This window comes from Xiphophorus couchianus, chromosome 17, assembly GCF_001444195.1.
Source record: "Xiphophorus couchianus chromosome 17, X_couchianus-1.0, whole genome shotgun sequence".
NCBI classification, from domain to species: Eukaryota; Metazoa; Chordata; class Actinopteri; order Cyprinodontiformes; family Poeciliidae; genus Xiphophorus; species Xiphophorus couchianus.
Window position 1 is genome coordinate 15,804,141 of NC_040244.1, and position 15,077 is coordinate 15,819,217.

General features: G+C 41.8%; 1 protein-coding gene across 2 annotated transcripts in view; it reads left to right on the forward strand.

The window, feature by feature from the left end:
• rerg (RAS-like, estrogen-regulated, growth inhibitor) overlaps positions 1-15,077 on the forward strand; it is a 47,787-nt gene that overhangs the window by 9,098 nt on the left and 23,612 nt on the right. For both annotated transcript variants that reach the window (XM_028044128.1, XM_028044127.1), the window contains one exon: positions 457-596. In XM_028044128.1, coding sequence (XP_027899929.1) covers positions 536-596 — 61 coding nt within the window. In that variant the 5' untranslated portion in view covers positions 457-535. The remainder of the gene's footprint in view (positions 1-456; positions 597-15,077) is intronic.

Here is a 15,077-nt window from a genome sequence, read left to right on the forward strand (position 1 = left end):
CCTTAAAGTCTCTCCGTTTCACGCAGAGCCGTTGTGTGTGAGTACTGCAATCCTTTTTTTACCTAAAGGACTAAAGGTGATTTCACCCTAATTTTTGCCAAACTTCAGAATAAAAAGCAACAATCATCTCTTTGCTGGAAACACAAAGGACAATTGGCCAATCAAATCCGTCTCCTAGAAACCGTTTTCTCTAAACGCTGCTGTGTTCAGACGCCTCAAAGTCGGCCTGACTCATCAAGGAATTGGTCAATCGTTGAAAAGTGAACAAAGCACTCACTTACTTCACTCTCACTAATCAAATTACAGCGTCACTATGCTGTCAAGAAACTAACATTTAAGAATCACAATCATTTTTGACAGGGAAAAGTCAAAAGTGCGTTTCGTCCATAATGGATCTGTTGGTTCTGTAATGGAGTCGTTCAAGCTGTCATTCTTCTCATCGACCTGTTTCCTTAGCTGCCGGATCAGAGGATGGTTGGCTGAAGTCTGAGCTCACCGATCGGCCGGCTGAGCGTTGCTGGTCGCAGCTGCTGTCATGGCCAAAAGCCCCGAGGTGAAGCTGGCCGTGTTCGGCAAGGCGGGAGTGGGAAAATCAGGTAAGCCTGCATCATTTTGTTTGCAGAATCTTCATAGTTCATTTTGTTTGTTGTTTCTGTTGTTTGTTCTAGCTTGTCTTTCCAGAAAGGCAAATATGACGGTTTAGAAACATCTCAGACACTGGACCACTGGAATGCCAGTGAATCTAATCAGATTATACACTTTCATATAAAAAAATATTATGCAAAAGCCATCATAGAGTATTCTAACTCTAGAGTATTGTACTTTAAATGCAACATGTTTGGAACTTCAAATTGGAGGTCCATGCTGACATCTGTTTCTCTTCCAAGATCGCCTACATAAATAAATAAAAGTTTTAGTAAACTCAACAGTTTGAGGGCTGATGGTTGCTTGTTAACTCATATATTTTCATCTGCCTCATTTCAATTACCGGTGTTGTTGTGCCTTTTCCATCAGCACATACCCCGGCCGTTTACGTACTCATTATTAGAGTAGGTGGTTGTTTACCGTCCCTCTGTACATGCCTTCACTCCCACAGCTCATTTTCAGCTGCGTTCCTCCGTAAGCCCAGGGAGCGCGGCCTCCGCTGGCGCTCCGTACGTTTTCTCGGCCGTAACGCGGTCCGCATGTTTTCCTGGCAGCTGAAGAGACAGATTGCTCCTGCGTGGAAATCAGATGGCAAAAAAAACATTGCTTCTGGATTCCTTCCACCCCGAAGGAGGCCGTTAAAATGTCGGAGGAGGTCAACTCCAGTGCAGTCCTCAAAAGCGTAATTACAGAGCAAGAGAGGCTGTAAAACATGGCCATCATAGCCAATGTTGTCAAACGTCGAGTCCTTCCAAGATTTTGAGATGGAGCTTTTCTCTGCAATCAAAGCCTGATTGAGTCGAGTTCCTTCCCCAGAAAACCTGTCAGTCTGCCTTAATTCATCGTCACATACAGACAGGAGACAGTGAAAGCAGGGAGGAAGTGGAAGGTGATGATCCAGCTTTGCCCCTTGCTGTAGTAAACAGCCCATTTTCCTTCAAATAGAACACCCAGTGGACGTTATTGAATTTGAAGGGCCAGTAAATCCTTCTTAACGCAGAAACATTTTCATAACTCAAACATCACAGAAAGAAGAGGAAGAAAACACGACTGTCTGTTTTTGTTGGCTGATGCATCCCCTCCTTTCTCCTTTCCTTCGCCGGCCATTATCGCAGAGGGATTCCCTGATCTCCCGGTTAGCCATCAAATGAAATGCACCAAATGTATCAAATTCATCACATCTACAGTCTGGCTGCACCGCATCGCAAATATCTATCATGAAGGAAATTAGCCCCGGAGTCAAATGTTTACAACTGTAATACAGCTGCAAAACTAAATACCCGACTCAGTGCATTGTAAGCTAGTCTTTACTTTCTCCTGCCAGGCTAAAGCGTTGTATCTTCGGTGTAACGGTGCCATGGTGACATGTTATGGTCTTTACTTGAACACAAAGTAAAGACTTCTTTTTAATCACAGGAACTCTATAACAACAGCCTGTCTCTACCGGTCTACATGTTAGCAACTTCACCAAATAAAGCGCCATGTCATGAGTAAAGGATCGAAACACGTTGGACGCTTCTGGTTCAGCCAGCTGAACGATGAGAGCGCGTGCCATCGAGTCAACTTCGTTGACGTTAGCAGAGCTGTGGCTAAGTGATGTAGCGTGCTAGCTAGCCTGGATGTTAGCATGTTGCAAGGGCCATCTCCTGTGTATAATTCTTCATGTCACACACACGCTTAATGTGTGTTCTGGCACAGCCGTAGCTCTGCATCGGCACTTGTTTTGTTTTTGTAAATTTTTTTGTGCTTGCCCTTTTTAAGACTATAGTTGGTGTCCAATATCACATAACTACCTCTTTATGTTTTTTACTTTTCTGTTAACTTTTAGCACTTTTTAACACAAAAACGCAGAAGACAGCTGGCGGACTACCATACAGAATCCCGTCCGCCGGGCTCAGCAGGCTTTCTGGGGGAAACCCTGCTACTGTTTAAGCTAATGTTATGAAACAAAGACCAACGCTGTACGGTACTTGATGTTGTGTTAAATAAACTATTATTTGCAGAACATGCAGCTCTGCTGTTCCCTAACTCTTCCCTTAGACTCCCTTTCCTCTATTTCACATAGAAAAGTGGAACCCAGCAGTTTGAAAGCGACCGTTTCTGACACTTGATGCTACATGTAGCCCCAGTGATCTCTTCAACAACAAGCCGCCCTCCTCTAAACATAGACCTTTAATGGAAGCCTACAGATGCTAATGAATTTGTTTTGTCCTCAGTCTGCAAACATGTGGATTCAGGCAGTAAATTACTCTCCCGCTTCGTGAACAATGTAGCAGGGAGGGAAACCGAAGCTGATTTACTTGTTGTTTAGCGTCGGTGTTGGAGGGAGAGCGCCGAGCTCTTGATTTGCATTTGCTGCTGTGGGTCACGGATTCCACTGAAGATGCTTTTAGCGCCTCAGAGAACACAACACTAAAGGCAATTGCAACACTTTTGGAAATTTTACTGCCTGTGGGGGAAAAACGTAGCACCGTTAGTGTTAAACAGCCCTCGTTAATGAGCCTTTTGTCACTGCGCTGACCTCAGACAGCACTACCATGTGGCGCCAGTGGTTTCTTTTTTCACTTCTTGGAGATCATCTCTAATCGTCGGCTTCATACCTGCAGGGTGTTTGGTTCTGCTCTGACCTGGACTCCTGCATTGCTGCTCTGCACTAACACAGAGCAGAGTGTATTAGCCCCAGTGTGGCTTCTGTTGGCACCTTACTGATTCTCACTTTATTGACTCAGCAGCGGAAAGTGAGCAGAGGAAATAAGAAACGTTTTACCAATTAGGATCCTCCATCTTTGGCTTCGGTACATGTATGTAGAGTGCTGTGAAACTGTATTTTTGCCTCCTCACAGATTCCTTTGGCCTTTGCTTGTTTTTTCATCAGACTTAAACGTCTTGCATTGTTAAACACATTTTATTATCAGACAGCAAAGTTATTAAAAAGTTGTTGTTTTTTTTAAGGAGGGAATAGCTGTAAATACCAACTTATCCCAAGTGAGAATGTAATTAGCTCTCCCCCGAAGAAATTAACTGGCAAACAACATATTTCCAACCATGTTTATGCACATTTTGACGCTTCGCATTAGAAGAGGTTGGAAATGGAAATGGAAACATTTCCATCAAGGTTCCTAAATAACCTTTGCAATTTAGCAAAAAAAAAAAAAAAAAACTAAACATTTTTTTTGGTGATTCCAAAAAAAGTTAATGCACTAATCAGGAGAGGGAAACATGATGGGAACATATTCTGATGTAGCAAACTTTCCCATCCTCCTGTGGGTCTCTGTCTCACCAGAACCATCAAACTTGGAAAAATCCAATCCAGGCCTCCATCTCAGAGGGGAGGACTCTCCATAATTTTTAGATGAGTGGTCCATGCTAGCTTGCAACCTCTACTTCCTATTTATTATTATTATTGCTCAAAATTCGCATGACAATCATATGGAAGCGTAGCTACTGAGTCTTTCATGTTATATTTGCACTTAGACTAAAGTCAGAACCTTCGTTTTGTTTTTGGAGCCAAATCTTAAGCTGCCAGTGGTAAACGTACGGCCTGACAATCTGCTTCAGGATTTTCTGGTAGAAAGAATTTTTGGTTTCTTTAATTATGACAAGATATCCAGGTTTCTGAATGAGCAAAGCAACCCCAGATCCTCACACTGCTGTCCGTTTTATGCCAGATGTCACGGGATACACACCGTCCAAAGACTTCCACTTTTCTCTCTTCAGTCCACAGAATATTTTCTCCAAAAGTCTTCTTGTGTCTGGCAAATGAGACTTTTTTCTGTCCTGTTTGGATACCATAAGCACTGATGTTAAGGGTGCTGCATTCCCACCAGCCCTGTTTGGATGGGGATGTGAACGCACAATCAAACTCTGATATGAACCAAAGAAGCGAACTCTGTTCCACTTCGGCTCAGTCGGTATGAATGCCACGCGGACCGGATACCGCTCCAGAAGTAGGAGGCGGGATACGTCTTCTTTCACATCCATTGCTGAATATTTTTAGATCGAGATTTGATCCGTTGCTTTGTCCCACCGTTTAAGCTATCATGTTGTCGGGTTCTGTCTAAGCGATTTCTTTATCCTGAAGGTCTGAAATAGTCCAGCCTGGGAGAAACTGAAAGCAGCCTTACGAGATTTGTGATTGGTTGGTTTGGACATAATCTTAATTTAATAAACAAATACCTCATTTGCTGTGATTATCTTTGATATTCAAAATTGTGGAATAACGCAAACCATTTAAGTGAAAAGCATCAATCTGTTTGGAGGCAAATGCTTTCTGTGATTTAAAATGGTCCTGGCAGCATTTTACAGAACGCCCTGCAGGTTCTTCAAAAACAAAAGTGAAAAAAATTCTCTCACACGTTCTACCTCCACGCCTTCCTTCAACGGGTATGAAAGCGAAAAAGAACAGAGCAGAGCAACGCGAGAACAAAAAGGAGAGCAACAACAATGGACTGAGCCAGCATGCGTCTGCCGGTGAAATACCAGTGTCTGCTTTCTCTGGTGTTAGGAGTGAACTGTGACTCAGCTGGCTGTACAATGTAAACAGTAATTCAGAGGCCAGACAAGAGAAACAAAGCAGCAAAAACAAGTCGTGACACACAACTATTGGGATATTTTCATCGCCATTCTTATGTTCAAATTTGTTCAAATAATAACCCGAGTAAGGTTGGGGCACTTGACTAACGAGCCTTAAATTGAAACAGAAGATTTGCGTTTGAGTTGTTACACAGCAGATCTGAAACTGAGAGAGTCCACAGCCAAACCGATCCTCTCAGATCACCGTTTAAGGAATCTGGCAGCTTCTACTGTCCAGCAGACGAAGAGACGTCCCACCGGTGGTCCTCGGTGAGACTTCTCGTACGGCGACATCAAGAAATGAAAACTTTTACAGACAGATTTCTAGCATGAACACCTGGGAATTCAGCCAGTTTTTGAAGTCCATGTTGGAGTCGGTGTTGGCAACGTTAAATTTTGTCTCCAGAATCCCGCGTTCTAACGGTAGCGTTGGGGTGTCATCCATAACGGCGAGGTTTCGATTCAATGTCAAAGGAATTTAATTCCTTCAGTACTTTCTTACTTCGCTTCTCTCCATCCTCCCCCACTTTCCTTTCTCCTGCTTGCTGATCTGCTGCCTGCTGCTTCCCTTTCTCCTCAGAAAAGAACACAGTGTCTTCAACGTTCACGTTCTGTTTAAACTTTTCTGTGGCCGCGTGCCCGGCCCAGACCTCCTGCATCTTTCTGTTCACCTGGCACACACACACACACACCCTGACACACCCACACAGAGTTGGCTAAAACTGGGTTCTACCAGATATAGGATGTTCACCCTGAACTGAAGGCTAACCAGGGTTTCTTGCTCTGACTCAGTCCAAAGCCCACCTTATCAACTGGTCTTGTAATGTAAGAGATTGCATCACAAGCAGGCGGCCGGGTGTTTGTGCTGCGTTCACCTTCTGAATTATTATTAGAATCCACTTCTGACTCTCCTCAACTACACTTTATTGATACTTTATTGTCCATTTTCCATTCATGCCGTCTGAAGGCTGCCTGTTCCTGGCCGGTGTGTGAGTCATCAGTTATTTTCTGTTCTCCTTCTAAAGACCTAATAATAGGAACATCATCACAGCTTTTGAAATTTCAGAATAGTACTCTCAGGTATGATGTGTTTTGGATATAAAAAGGCATTTGAAGAACCTGACCAAACTCTCTGAGCAACCCGTTTACCCTGCTCACCTGCGGTGGCGCTGCGTTAAGAACCACCGATGGAAACCTTTTTGGTCCACATCAGAGTTTGATTGCGCATTCTCACCTCCGCAAAGGAAGAACCCAAGTCTAGAGAGATTTGCAGGAAAGGGAATGTTTAATAAATAATAAACAAAGTAAACTTACAGACTGCAGGAAGACTCAGATTTGGGGCTAGAAATGGGAAATTGTCAGAACAGCAAAAATAGATGGACGAACCAGCGAGGACTAATAAAACCTGGAGGTTCTTAAATACTGAGTTAGAGGTGGAAGTGACCAGAAGAGCTAATGGCAGGTGAGTAGATGCAGCTAGGGAAGGGAGCAGGTGGAGGTGAATGGGGGGTGGGAAGGATGAGAAGCAGCTGGGAAGAGGACCAGAATGGGAGGTTGAGGGTGAGAGGGTGAGGTGAACAGAGGGAAGAAACCTGAACCTGATACAAAAACCTCAAACACTAAAAGACAGGAAACAAAAAAATGTAAAAATTATCAGAATGGAACATAAACAAAAGTAAAAGTTCAAACACTTACTGATTCTTCTAGGTCCTGCCTCTTCTATTTCATTTATAACTGTACAGGTTTTGTTACCTTGTATTTCAACTGCATTTTCTTTTTTACTTTGGTTTTTATTATTTTTGCTTACTTTACATTCATTTGTAACTTTTGCTGATGAAACACTGAAATGTCCCCACTTTGACCATATAAAGGATTATTCTACTATATCCAGCACAGGACTCTGTTCTGTTTGCTCCACTGGACCTGGTCTGGAAAGGTTTCGCAGTGGTCTGCAGTCGGAAACGACGCCACCTTTTCTCACATCAGCTCCTTTGTCTCTGAGCTGCTGGTTGTCCAGAGGATGCCACCTCCGTCTGTAATCGGAGAAGAGATCGCTCGCTAAGGTGTGGTTTCATCATTTCAGCCCTAATCTAACCCCGCCTTTGTGAGTGGCTCTGTGGTGCTTTTGTTGGAAGCCAAATTAAAGGGATGAAAAGGTTGTTTGGATCCTCACGCCCTTCCTGCTGAAACCCCAAGAGTGACAGCTTTTGTCCTTTTGCACATCCAGAGACGGGATCCAAAAAGCCTCCGCTGTGTTCTGCTTTAGAAGGCCGCAGGGCCCCGAGGAGAATTAGTCCTACCCCAACTTGTCTGTGGGAGTTTATGAGCTCACAAAAACTAAACTTGGGGGAAAAAGGGGGAGTTTATCTGACCTTTACTGTCATTCAAAATGAACTCGATATGTACCGTTGTGTTTACACAAAGGCATTTCAGCCTTCAAAGTGCGTCCAAACAAAAGCTTTTAAAAGGTGAGGTATTGTGTTTGTCGGCTCTTTGTTACCATTGATGGGTTATCTCAATCTCCTCAAAGCACTTTAAAAAAAAAAAAAGTACTTCACTTAGTATTTAGAATCTTTCTGGTTTCTGGTATATTTGACATTTCAGCTGCTATAGAAAAAAAAAAAAAGACTGAAAATATATTCTGCGTCATCAGAATGTATGTTTTGTCCCACTTTTCCAAAAAAAATAATAAAAAAAATAGCTTGAAGGTAAAAAAAAAACAAAAACAAAATCATCCTATCCACCTTATTGTTATCAATGCACCATTATCATATGACTGTACAAACTGGTAAATTAGATGTGAGAAAGAAGCCACCAAAACCGGTTCAGCTGCTTCACTAAATCATGTTCATAACCAACTATCTATAATATCACGAAGTTGGGGAAAAAAAGCAAACCTGGTCCTCAATGAGCATTTGCCCTGATTTCACTCCCCCCCACCGTCTCATTAGATGAAATTGTGTCTCCAGCCCACTAACGAGTTTAGAGGCAGTGATGACTCATGCTCTGATAATCAGCCGGCTGTAATTGGAACTGGAGGCCGACGGAGATGATGAGATTTGTTCAGTTACTGGTTCCGTGTTTTGGAAGTTATGCATCTGACTTTAATTTGCTGCATTGTTATCGCTTTATTGTCATCTTGATGTCAGGGGGAAATCAAATTGAAATGGGTACAATATCGCTGGAGATAACAAAGCAGCTTTGTAAGTGTCAATTAACACCCCCATTCTTATGTGTGCTTATTAAATATACATATACAAATGTACAAAGTCACAGAGATTCCTAAGTTTAACTATGCATATTTTTTTGTCTCTTTACTTGCTCAGTAAAAGCACAGTGGAACAACATTAAAGTCAATACAGCACAATGATGAACACTAACAAATTTAAATATACCTTATATTTACAAACATATATAGTTAAACTGAATATCCCCACCAGGTTTAGAGTGGAGGTCATCTTTTGAATTTTGATCGCTTTCTCCAGACTGGAACTTTTATTAACATTCTGGAGTTTTGAAGGGAATCTGGAAATTAGACTTGAAGTTAATGAACGAAGACCAGTTTCCTAAATACCAGAGGAAACATACAGTATAAGCTGCCCAGCAATAAGAACGTCTTAACCTGCTGTAAAGCAGAAACAATGTTTTTTTGTTTTGTTTAGCTTTTTTTTTGTGCTAATCGTAAATAAAACCATTTTATGTTTCTAATATTGGTGCTCTTTTTTTTTAATCCAAGAAACAAGCGCATAAAGCACACATCGTCATCATGCCCAAACACAGATATATGTTTTCAACCACACAGAATGCCAGGCTGCAATTCAGAATACATTATGTTACCTGTTTCCAACAAATACAGTGAGTCCTTGGTATACCTCTCTTGTCCCTAACCACAGTCACCCATGAAAAACTAAAATCTGCAAATACTCAAGAGCCCCTCTAAAATCGCTCACAACATCCTATTAATAGCTCAAATACCAAATACCCTAATATGCATTAATACGCACAGTGGAAATACCTCTACTGCAGAAGCTAACATCTACAGTCTTTCTTATCTCCGATCTTATTGGCTGTTGGTGAACAGCCAATAAGATCCAAGGAAAATAAATGGCATTCCTGGATTGGCTGGTTTGTAAATATCAGCAGATAGCATGTCGGTTAGCGTTGCACCTACATAGTTTAACCTCCCAAGATGCATTTTCCTTTGAACATTTTACATACATGATAGAATCCCAAACAGGCTATTTGGTGTTTACGTTCCACAGAAACATCCACAAATACTGAAATATTATCCTAAAATATTGGTTCTGTGTGGATACAAGGAAAACTGAAGAAATCTTTAGTGCATTCACATAATGCCACTTCCAGTTGGACTATTCTAAGAAAAGCCAACATTGATATTAGCATGTAGACCTTCAGTCTTAACATTAGCAGCTGTTAAAGCAGGTCAGGTCCAATCGGTCTCTGTTTGTGAACTGGCCCAATAGTAAAGTTTCTGCTGGCAGTTAGCATCAGAACTGACGGGTGACCAACCGGTCAAATGCTCAGTTCCCTAATGGTTTTCTGATCAGGGAACGCAGCAGACCTAACGGCATTCAGTTATGCTAAAAACAACACTTTGAGGTGTAGAAGTTGTTACTGACGGACGGAGACCAAAGTTTGCCACTTTCAGAATCAATAAGGGGTTCGAAAATTAAGTCAGAGAAGCATTAAAGGTGCAAAAAAACTATCTTAAAGGAAAGGATGCAAGGATTTTTCTTTTTAATATACAGTTTAGTTTCAAGACGACACAAAACTAGTTTTTCTTAGAAGCAAAGATATAATATCAACAGCGGTTGCACAGAATCAACCTGTTAGGACCGATGTTTGCAAATATTGTACTTTCACAGCCATGGTTCAGATTTCGTCTGCTTCCCCTTTGGCCATTTGGTTTCCAACTAAGCAGAATGTTCCGAGGATAAGAATGGCATTATTCAAAGAAAGTGCCTAGCAGGGCTGCTGACTGTTTGTGTTCTGAGAGATGTTGTTTTCCTGCGTCACGTATCTGATTCCAGGCCAGTGTTTGGCCATAAATCCTCCTGATCCCCAGCTGACAGAGTGAACTATTTGTCCTCGTCTGGCCCAAACAGCAACACCATTAATCGTGGGAGATGACATGTTTACTGTTGCCCTGTGTGTTATTGTTACACGGCTCACATTGGACTTCCCACATCCGTTGTTCGAGAGTAGGGTTCCTCAGAGGGAAAACGGGGCTGAAAGCACGCTGATTGGTGAGCCACGATCTGATGTGGAATGGTAATGAAAGATGTATGGCTTGATTTCTATCTATGTCTGGAAGTAAAAATAGGTTGGATTTTTTTCTGCCGTTGCCCCACAGACTCCCACCTACCCCAACGGCAGATATACATGCTTGTCCTTATCAAGAGAAAGGCCTTATGACTATCAGTCAGGTCTAGCAGGGCTCCATGCTTGTGGTTTGGGATTGAGATGTTCCCCTGGGAGGGAGTGGTGGTGACAGGAATTCTGGGAAAGGTCCTGGATTGGGAATCATGGTCTGACCCCCTGTTCAGGAAGTGGTGATATTGTTGCTTTTGTGATTAAATTGTTCAGACAATCAACAGTTCAGTTGAGTCTGTTTAACGTTCAAAAAGTTCAGTCTGCTATTTCCTTCAAGACCGAAGCACAAAAAGCTTATGGTGCCGCAGTGTTTCTGATCTCTTTTCATGTTGCAGTGCCTGCTCCAGTTCTTCTCTTCCTGTTAATAAATTCACACATCACGCTCGTCCCGAGCTGCAGTCTGCAAACTTACACCTCATGATATCCCGAGTGAGCAATTGTCCTTGAAGCTCGCCAAAGCTGTCGCCATGACTATAAGCTCTCATAATGTTTCCTTTAGCAGCTGATTGGATTTTCTGAAAAGCCTTAAATCAATAACTAGAGCAAGAGAAAATGTGATCTACAATCCGGCTGTCAATGCCTCTGATAAGAAGCGGAGCGGATATTGATTGGAGGAGACGGCTCGACACATTAATTCTCATCTCACGGTCTACTGACCCAGTGATTAGTCAGGTACTATCTATCTGTTTGACAGAGGTGGTACAAAAAATGAGGAGTTTTGGTTTGTTCATGCACATCCACTTTCTATTAGTACACTTTTCGAAAACAGCCTGATTTTGCAATGATGTTTGCTACAAATAGTAAATGAACAGACAATACAGAGAGCTCTTCTAGTCATACTGACCAAGCAAAGCGGTTCACACCAATCACATGCACAAAGGCGGAGACATTCATAGACCAATGCAACACACAGAACAATGGGTCATTTGGGGTTAAGTGTCCACCACAGTGGTCTCAAACTGCAGAGTCCTGCAACTTTTAAATGTGTCCCTTGTCCTACATGCTTTTATTCAATGACTAAACTGCCTCACTGGCACACAGTCCTACTCTCATTAACAGATCTTTGTTAATAAACTCATATTGGAGTTAGGTGTGCTGAAGCACAGACACATCTAAACATTGCAGGACTGGCAGGAGGAAGCTGGAGTCGAACCCACAGCTTTTACACTACAAGACAACTACTATACCCACTGAGCCACGATGGTCACATGATTGTAAGTGTCGTGGTTGTACCTGGGCATCAGATTTAGCCATCTGCCTAAATGGTGAAAGACGGTCTTTACTTAAACTTTCCATTAGAATAGGGAGCCATCACACTACTGAATGTAGAAGAAATGCTAAGAACAACTTCCCACTCCATGGAGACTCTACCATTTTGTCAAAAATCTGTCATGACTTATATTCTTCCGACTTCTGGTAAAGTCTTCTTGGCACAGATGCAGAACACTTTGAGCAACAATCGATCGGGAGTTCCCCAGGGTTTTTGACGGAACGCAAAACTTTCTCAGCATTGTGGTGGCTGTTTATTGGAGTTATAGCACTACATGTCTTGCCCTAGGCTGAAAATAGGGAAATATAACGGCAGCACATCAAAGACCTTGATGTGTGAGGGAACCACTGAGGCCATCAAGAATTTGCTGACCTCAAACCAAGGCGCCAACCCCATCATGGTGACAGCATTGTCAGCTTTGTGTGAAGTTCCAGCAATTTGATTCAATCTGCAACATTCTAATTGTAGAAGTGTGGGATTTGTCTCACGACGTCCTGAGAAGGTCATTTAGAGGAACTCCAGAATGCGATTTAGCACAAAAATGTGAATAGCTTGAGTTTATTTATTCTTTGGTCTTAATTTTATTATTATTATTATTATTTTTCCATACCGAAGTCAAAAAACCCAAAACATTATACACAAAAGTGAAAAATAAAACAGAACTAGTATACAAACAGATAAACAATGTTTAAATGACTGTTAATTTCAAGAACATAAAGACTGCAAGGAAAGACGTGGATGTAAAAGCACCAGCTTATTATACTTTCACTAAAGTATCATCAAAATCAAAGCAGCAGATTCTTTCCTGTATGTTTTTCTAAAATATATCATGGAACTCCATCTTAGTCAGTAGACAGAAACTGTTTAGCAATCGATTTTTTTAATTACACTTTTGCTTTATTTTAAGAGTGAAAAACACAGTTTTGCTTCTCACAATCATTCCATTCCTGAATCCCTCTAGCTGAATCACAGGTAATGTAAGATTTAACAAGGATCGATTTTTGTTCCCTAATGCCTGGAATCATTTACGGAAAACTGCTTTTTTTTTTTTCTACCCATGTTACTTTTGTCTGTCATTAACACTTGTGTGATCATGTGAAGAGTTTAGTGTTACAAAAATCAAAACCGAATGAAATCTGGTCCTCATTTTGACTTGTGTTATAATTGATTTTTAAAAAGATTTTCTTCTAATTGTTGCCTTTAAGTCGTCCGACCTCTGCTTCTCATTCTTTTCTGGCATTTTTCTGGTCCATCCAGTTCTCTCTGGGTCTTATCAGCACAACTCATTGTATGACATGACCCAACATGACATTAATACAATAAGTACAGAACCTGACTATGGCAGCCTCTCTCTGGGAGAGTCTCTGAAGGGACATTTTTCTTACAAGAAGGAACCAAAGAGCTGTGGGTGTCCGTCTGACGCCCTTAGAAAATCAATAGGGACCGTTCAATGAGTAACACGGCACCGGCCCAGAACAGAACCATAGGCGCCACTAATTGCTCCGGCTTTGTTTGTAATTAGTCCAGCGCTCTGCTGCTAATGCGATTAGGTCACTTTTGATAAAGGAGGTTTTAGGGAAAACATGTCCCCCCCGGACGAGGTGTTTGATGATCGGTTCAGTCTCGGCACAAACTGGAAAGCAGCTCACAACGGCAGAAAACATGAAACATGAAATCACAACAAGTTTGTTTTTAACAGATACATTATGACAACAATAGAAAGGAGTTGCTTCTTCAACAGTTTGTTCTGGAGAAACGACACCAAGAGTTTAGACACGTTCAGTCTTTGAATACTGCAACTTTTTCCATATCAGTACTTTATGAGGGGCATTTAACCCACACACAGGTGTGATGTGGATATTAAGGTGGATTAAAAATCATAGCATCTCCACAATGCTTTCCACTTTCTGCCATTTAAGAAGCAGTTAAGCTCTAATATGATTCTACAGACTACAGTGTGTACACTGGGCCTGGAAACTGTCAAAGTGGCCCAGATTTTCTTAAATCGACGATCAGATCAATAGTGAAGCCAATCTTATCTACTTCTGAAAAAGTCTGAAAATCAGCTGTCCTCTTTTGCTCTATTGTGAGAGGACTGACAGACTCGCCCACCAGGTCGCATCTGGACGTTTGCGGTTAAAAATAATCACCCCTCTGTTGCCAATGCAGATACTTTGTTGCGATATTTAGTGACTTTTCAGTCAAGAAAAAAGAGGGGAAAAAAATCGGTATTGGCTTTTTGGTCTGGTCGGACTTTTTAAAGGTTGGTGATCGGCCAGAAAACTGCAATGGGTGAAGCCCTAATTTGATCTTTTACTTGATTACAATGTTGTAGGAAAGAAACCCCAATGAAAATTTGATGGTTTAACTGGAAAAAAGAAGCTGTTTGGTAGCAGCATCATGGTATGGGCTGGTTTTTCTAACAGAGGAACAGATGAATTAAGCACTAAAGATGGAAAACAACTGCGATCCAACAGCTGAGACACAACTGGACTTTGACATACGACACAAATCAAGTCGGATTAAGAAACGGATCAATCAGACAAGCAGTAACCTTTCGTAAACGGTTTTCAGATGTCTGGCATCAGTCCAATCAATTATTTATATATATATATATATATATATATATATATATACATACACAAGCAAGTCTACAAACTGGATTAAAGATGCACTGAGTGGAGCAACTTCTAACAACGTCCTCAACAAAATTAGAATTAGTTCACTAGGGATTCCATTTGTATAAAATTGCATTTTTTTCTTGTTTCATCTCTGTTTATGCATTTTATGATGAGCTACAGCAGTATGTACACAGGTAGGGGACTTTCTTCCCTCAATATGTGTCCAAGCTGATGCACAGAAACTAAGGCTCCTCACTGCCATGTGTACATTTGTTTTCAAGTGGCGGTGAAAAGCAGGAGATACAGTTACCCCGAATGAGGAGAGGACTTCACACCCCATTGATCGCTCCGTCTACCTGGAATCCAGGGCGCCGCCGCAGAAATTCAGGCCCAAACAACAACGGAACAGCTTGACAAACGATCTGCTGCTCTTCGGCTTTTAGCGCATGAAAACACGAGGAGTTAGAGGAGAAAGGTAGATGAGATTTACTGGGGAACAGAATCAACAAGACAGGTGAGGAATGGCACGGCCGAGTGCAGGACCTGTTTGGATAATGAGACGGGCCTTTCCTCGT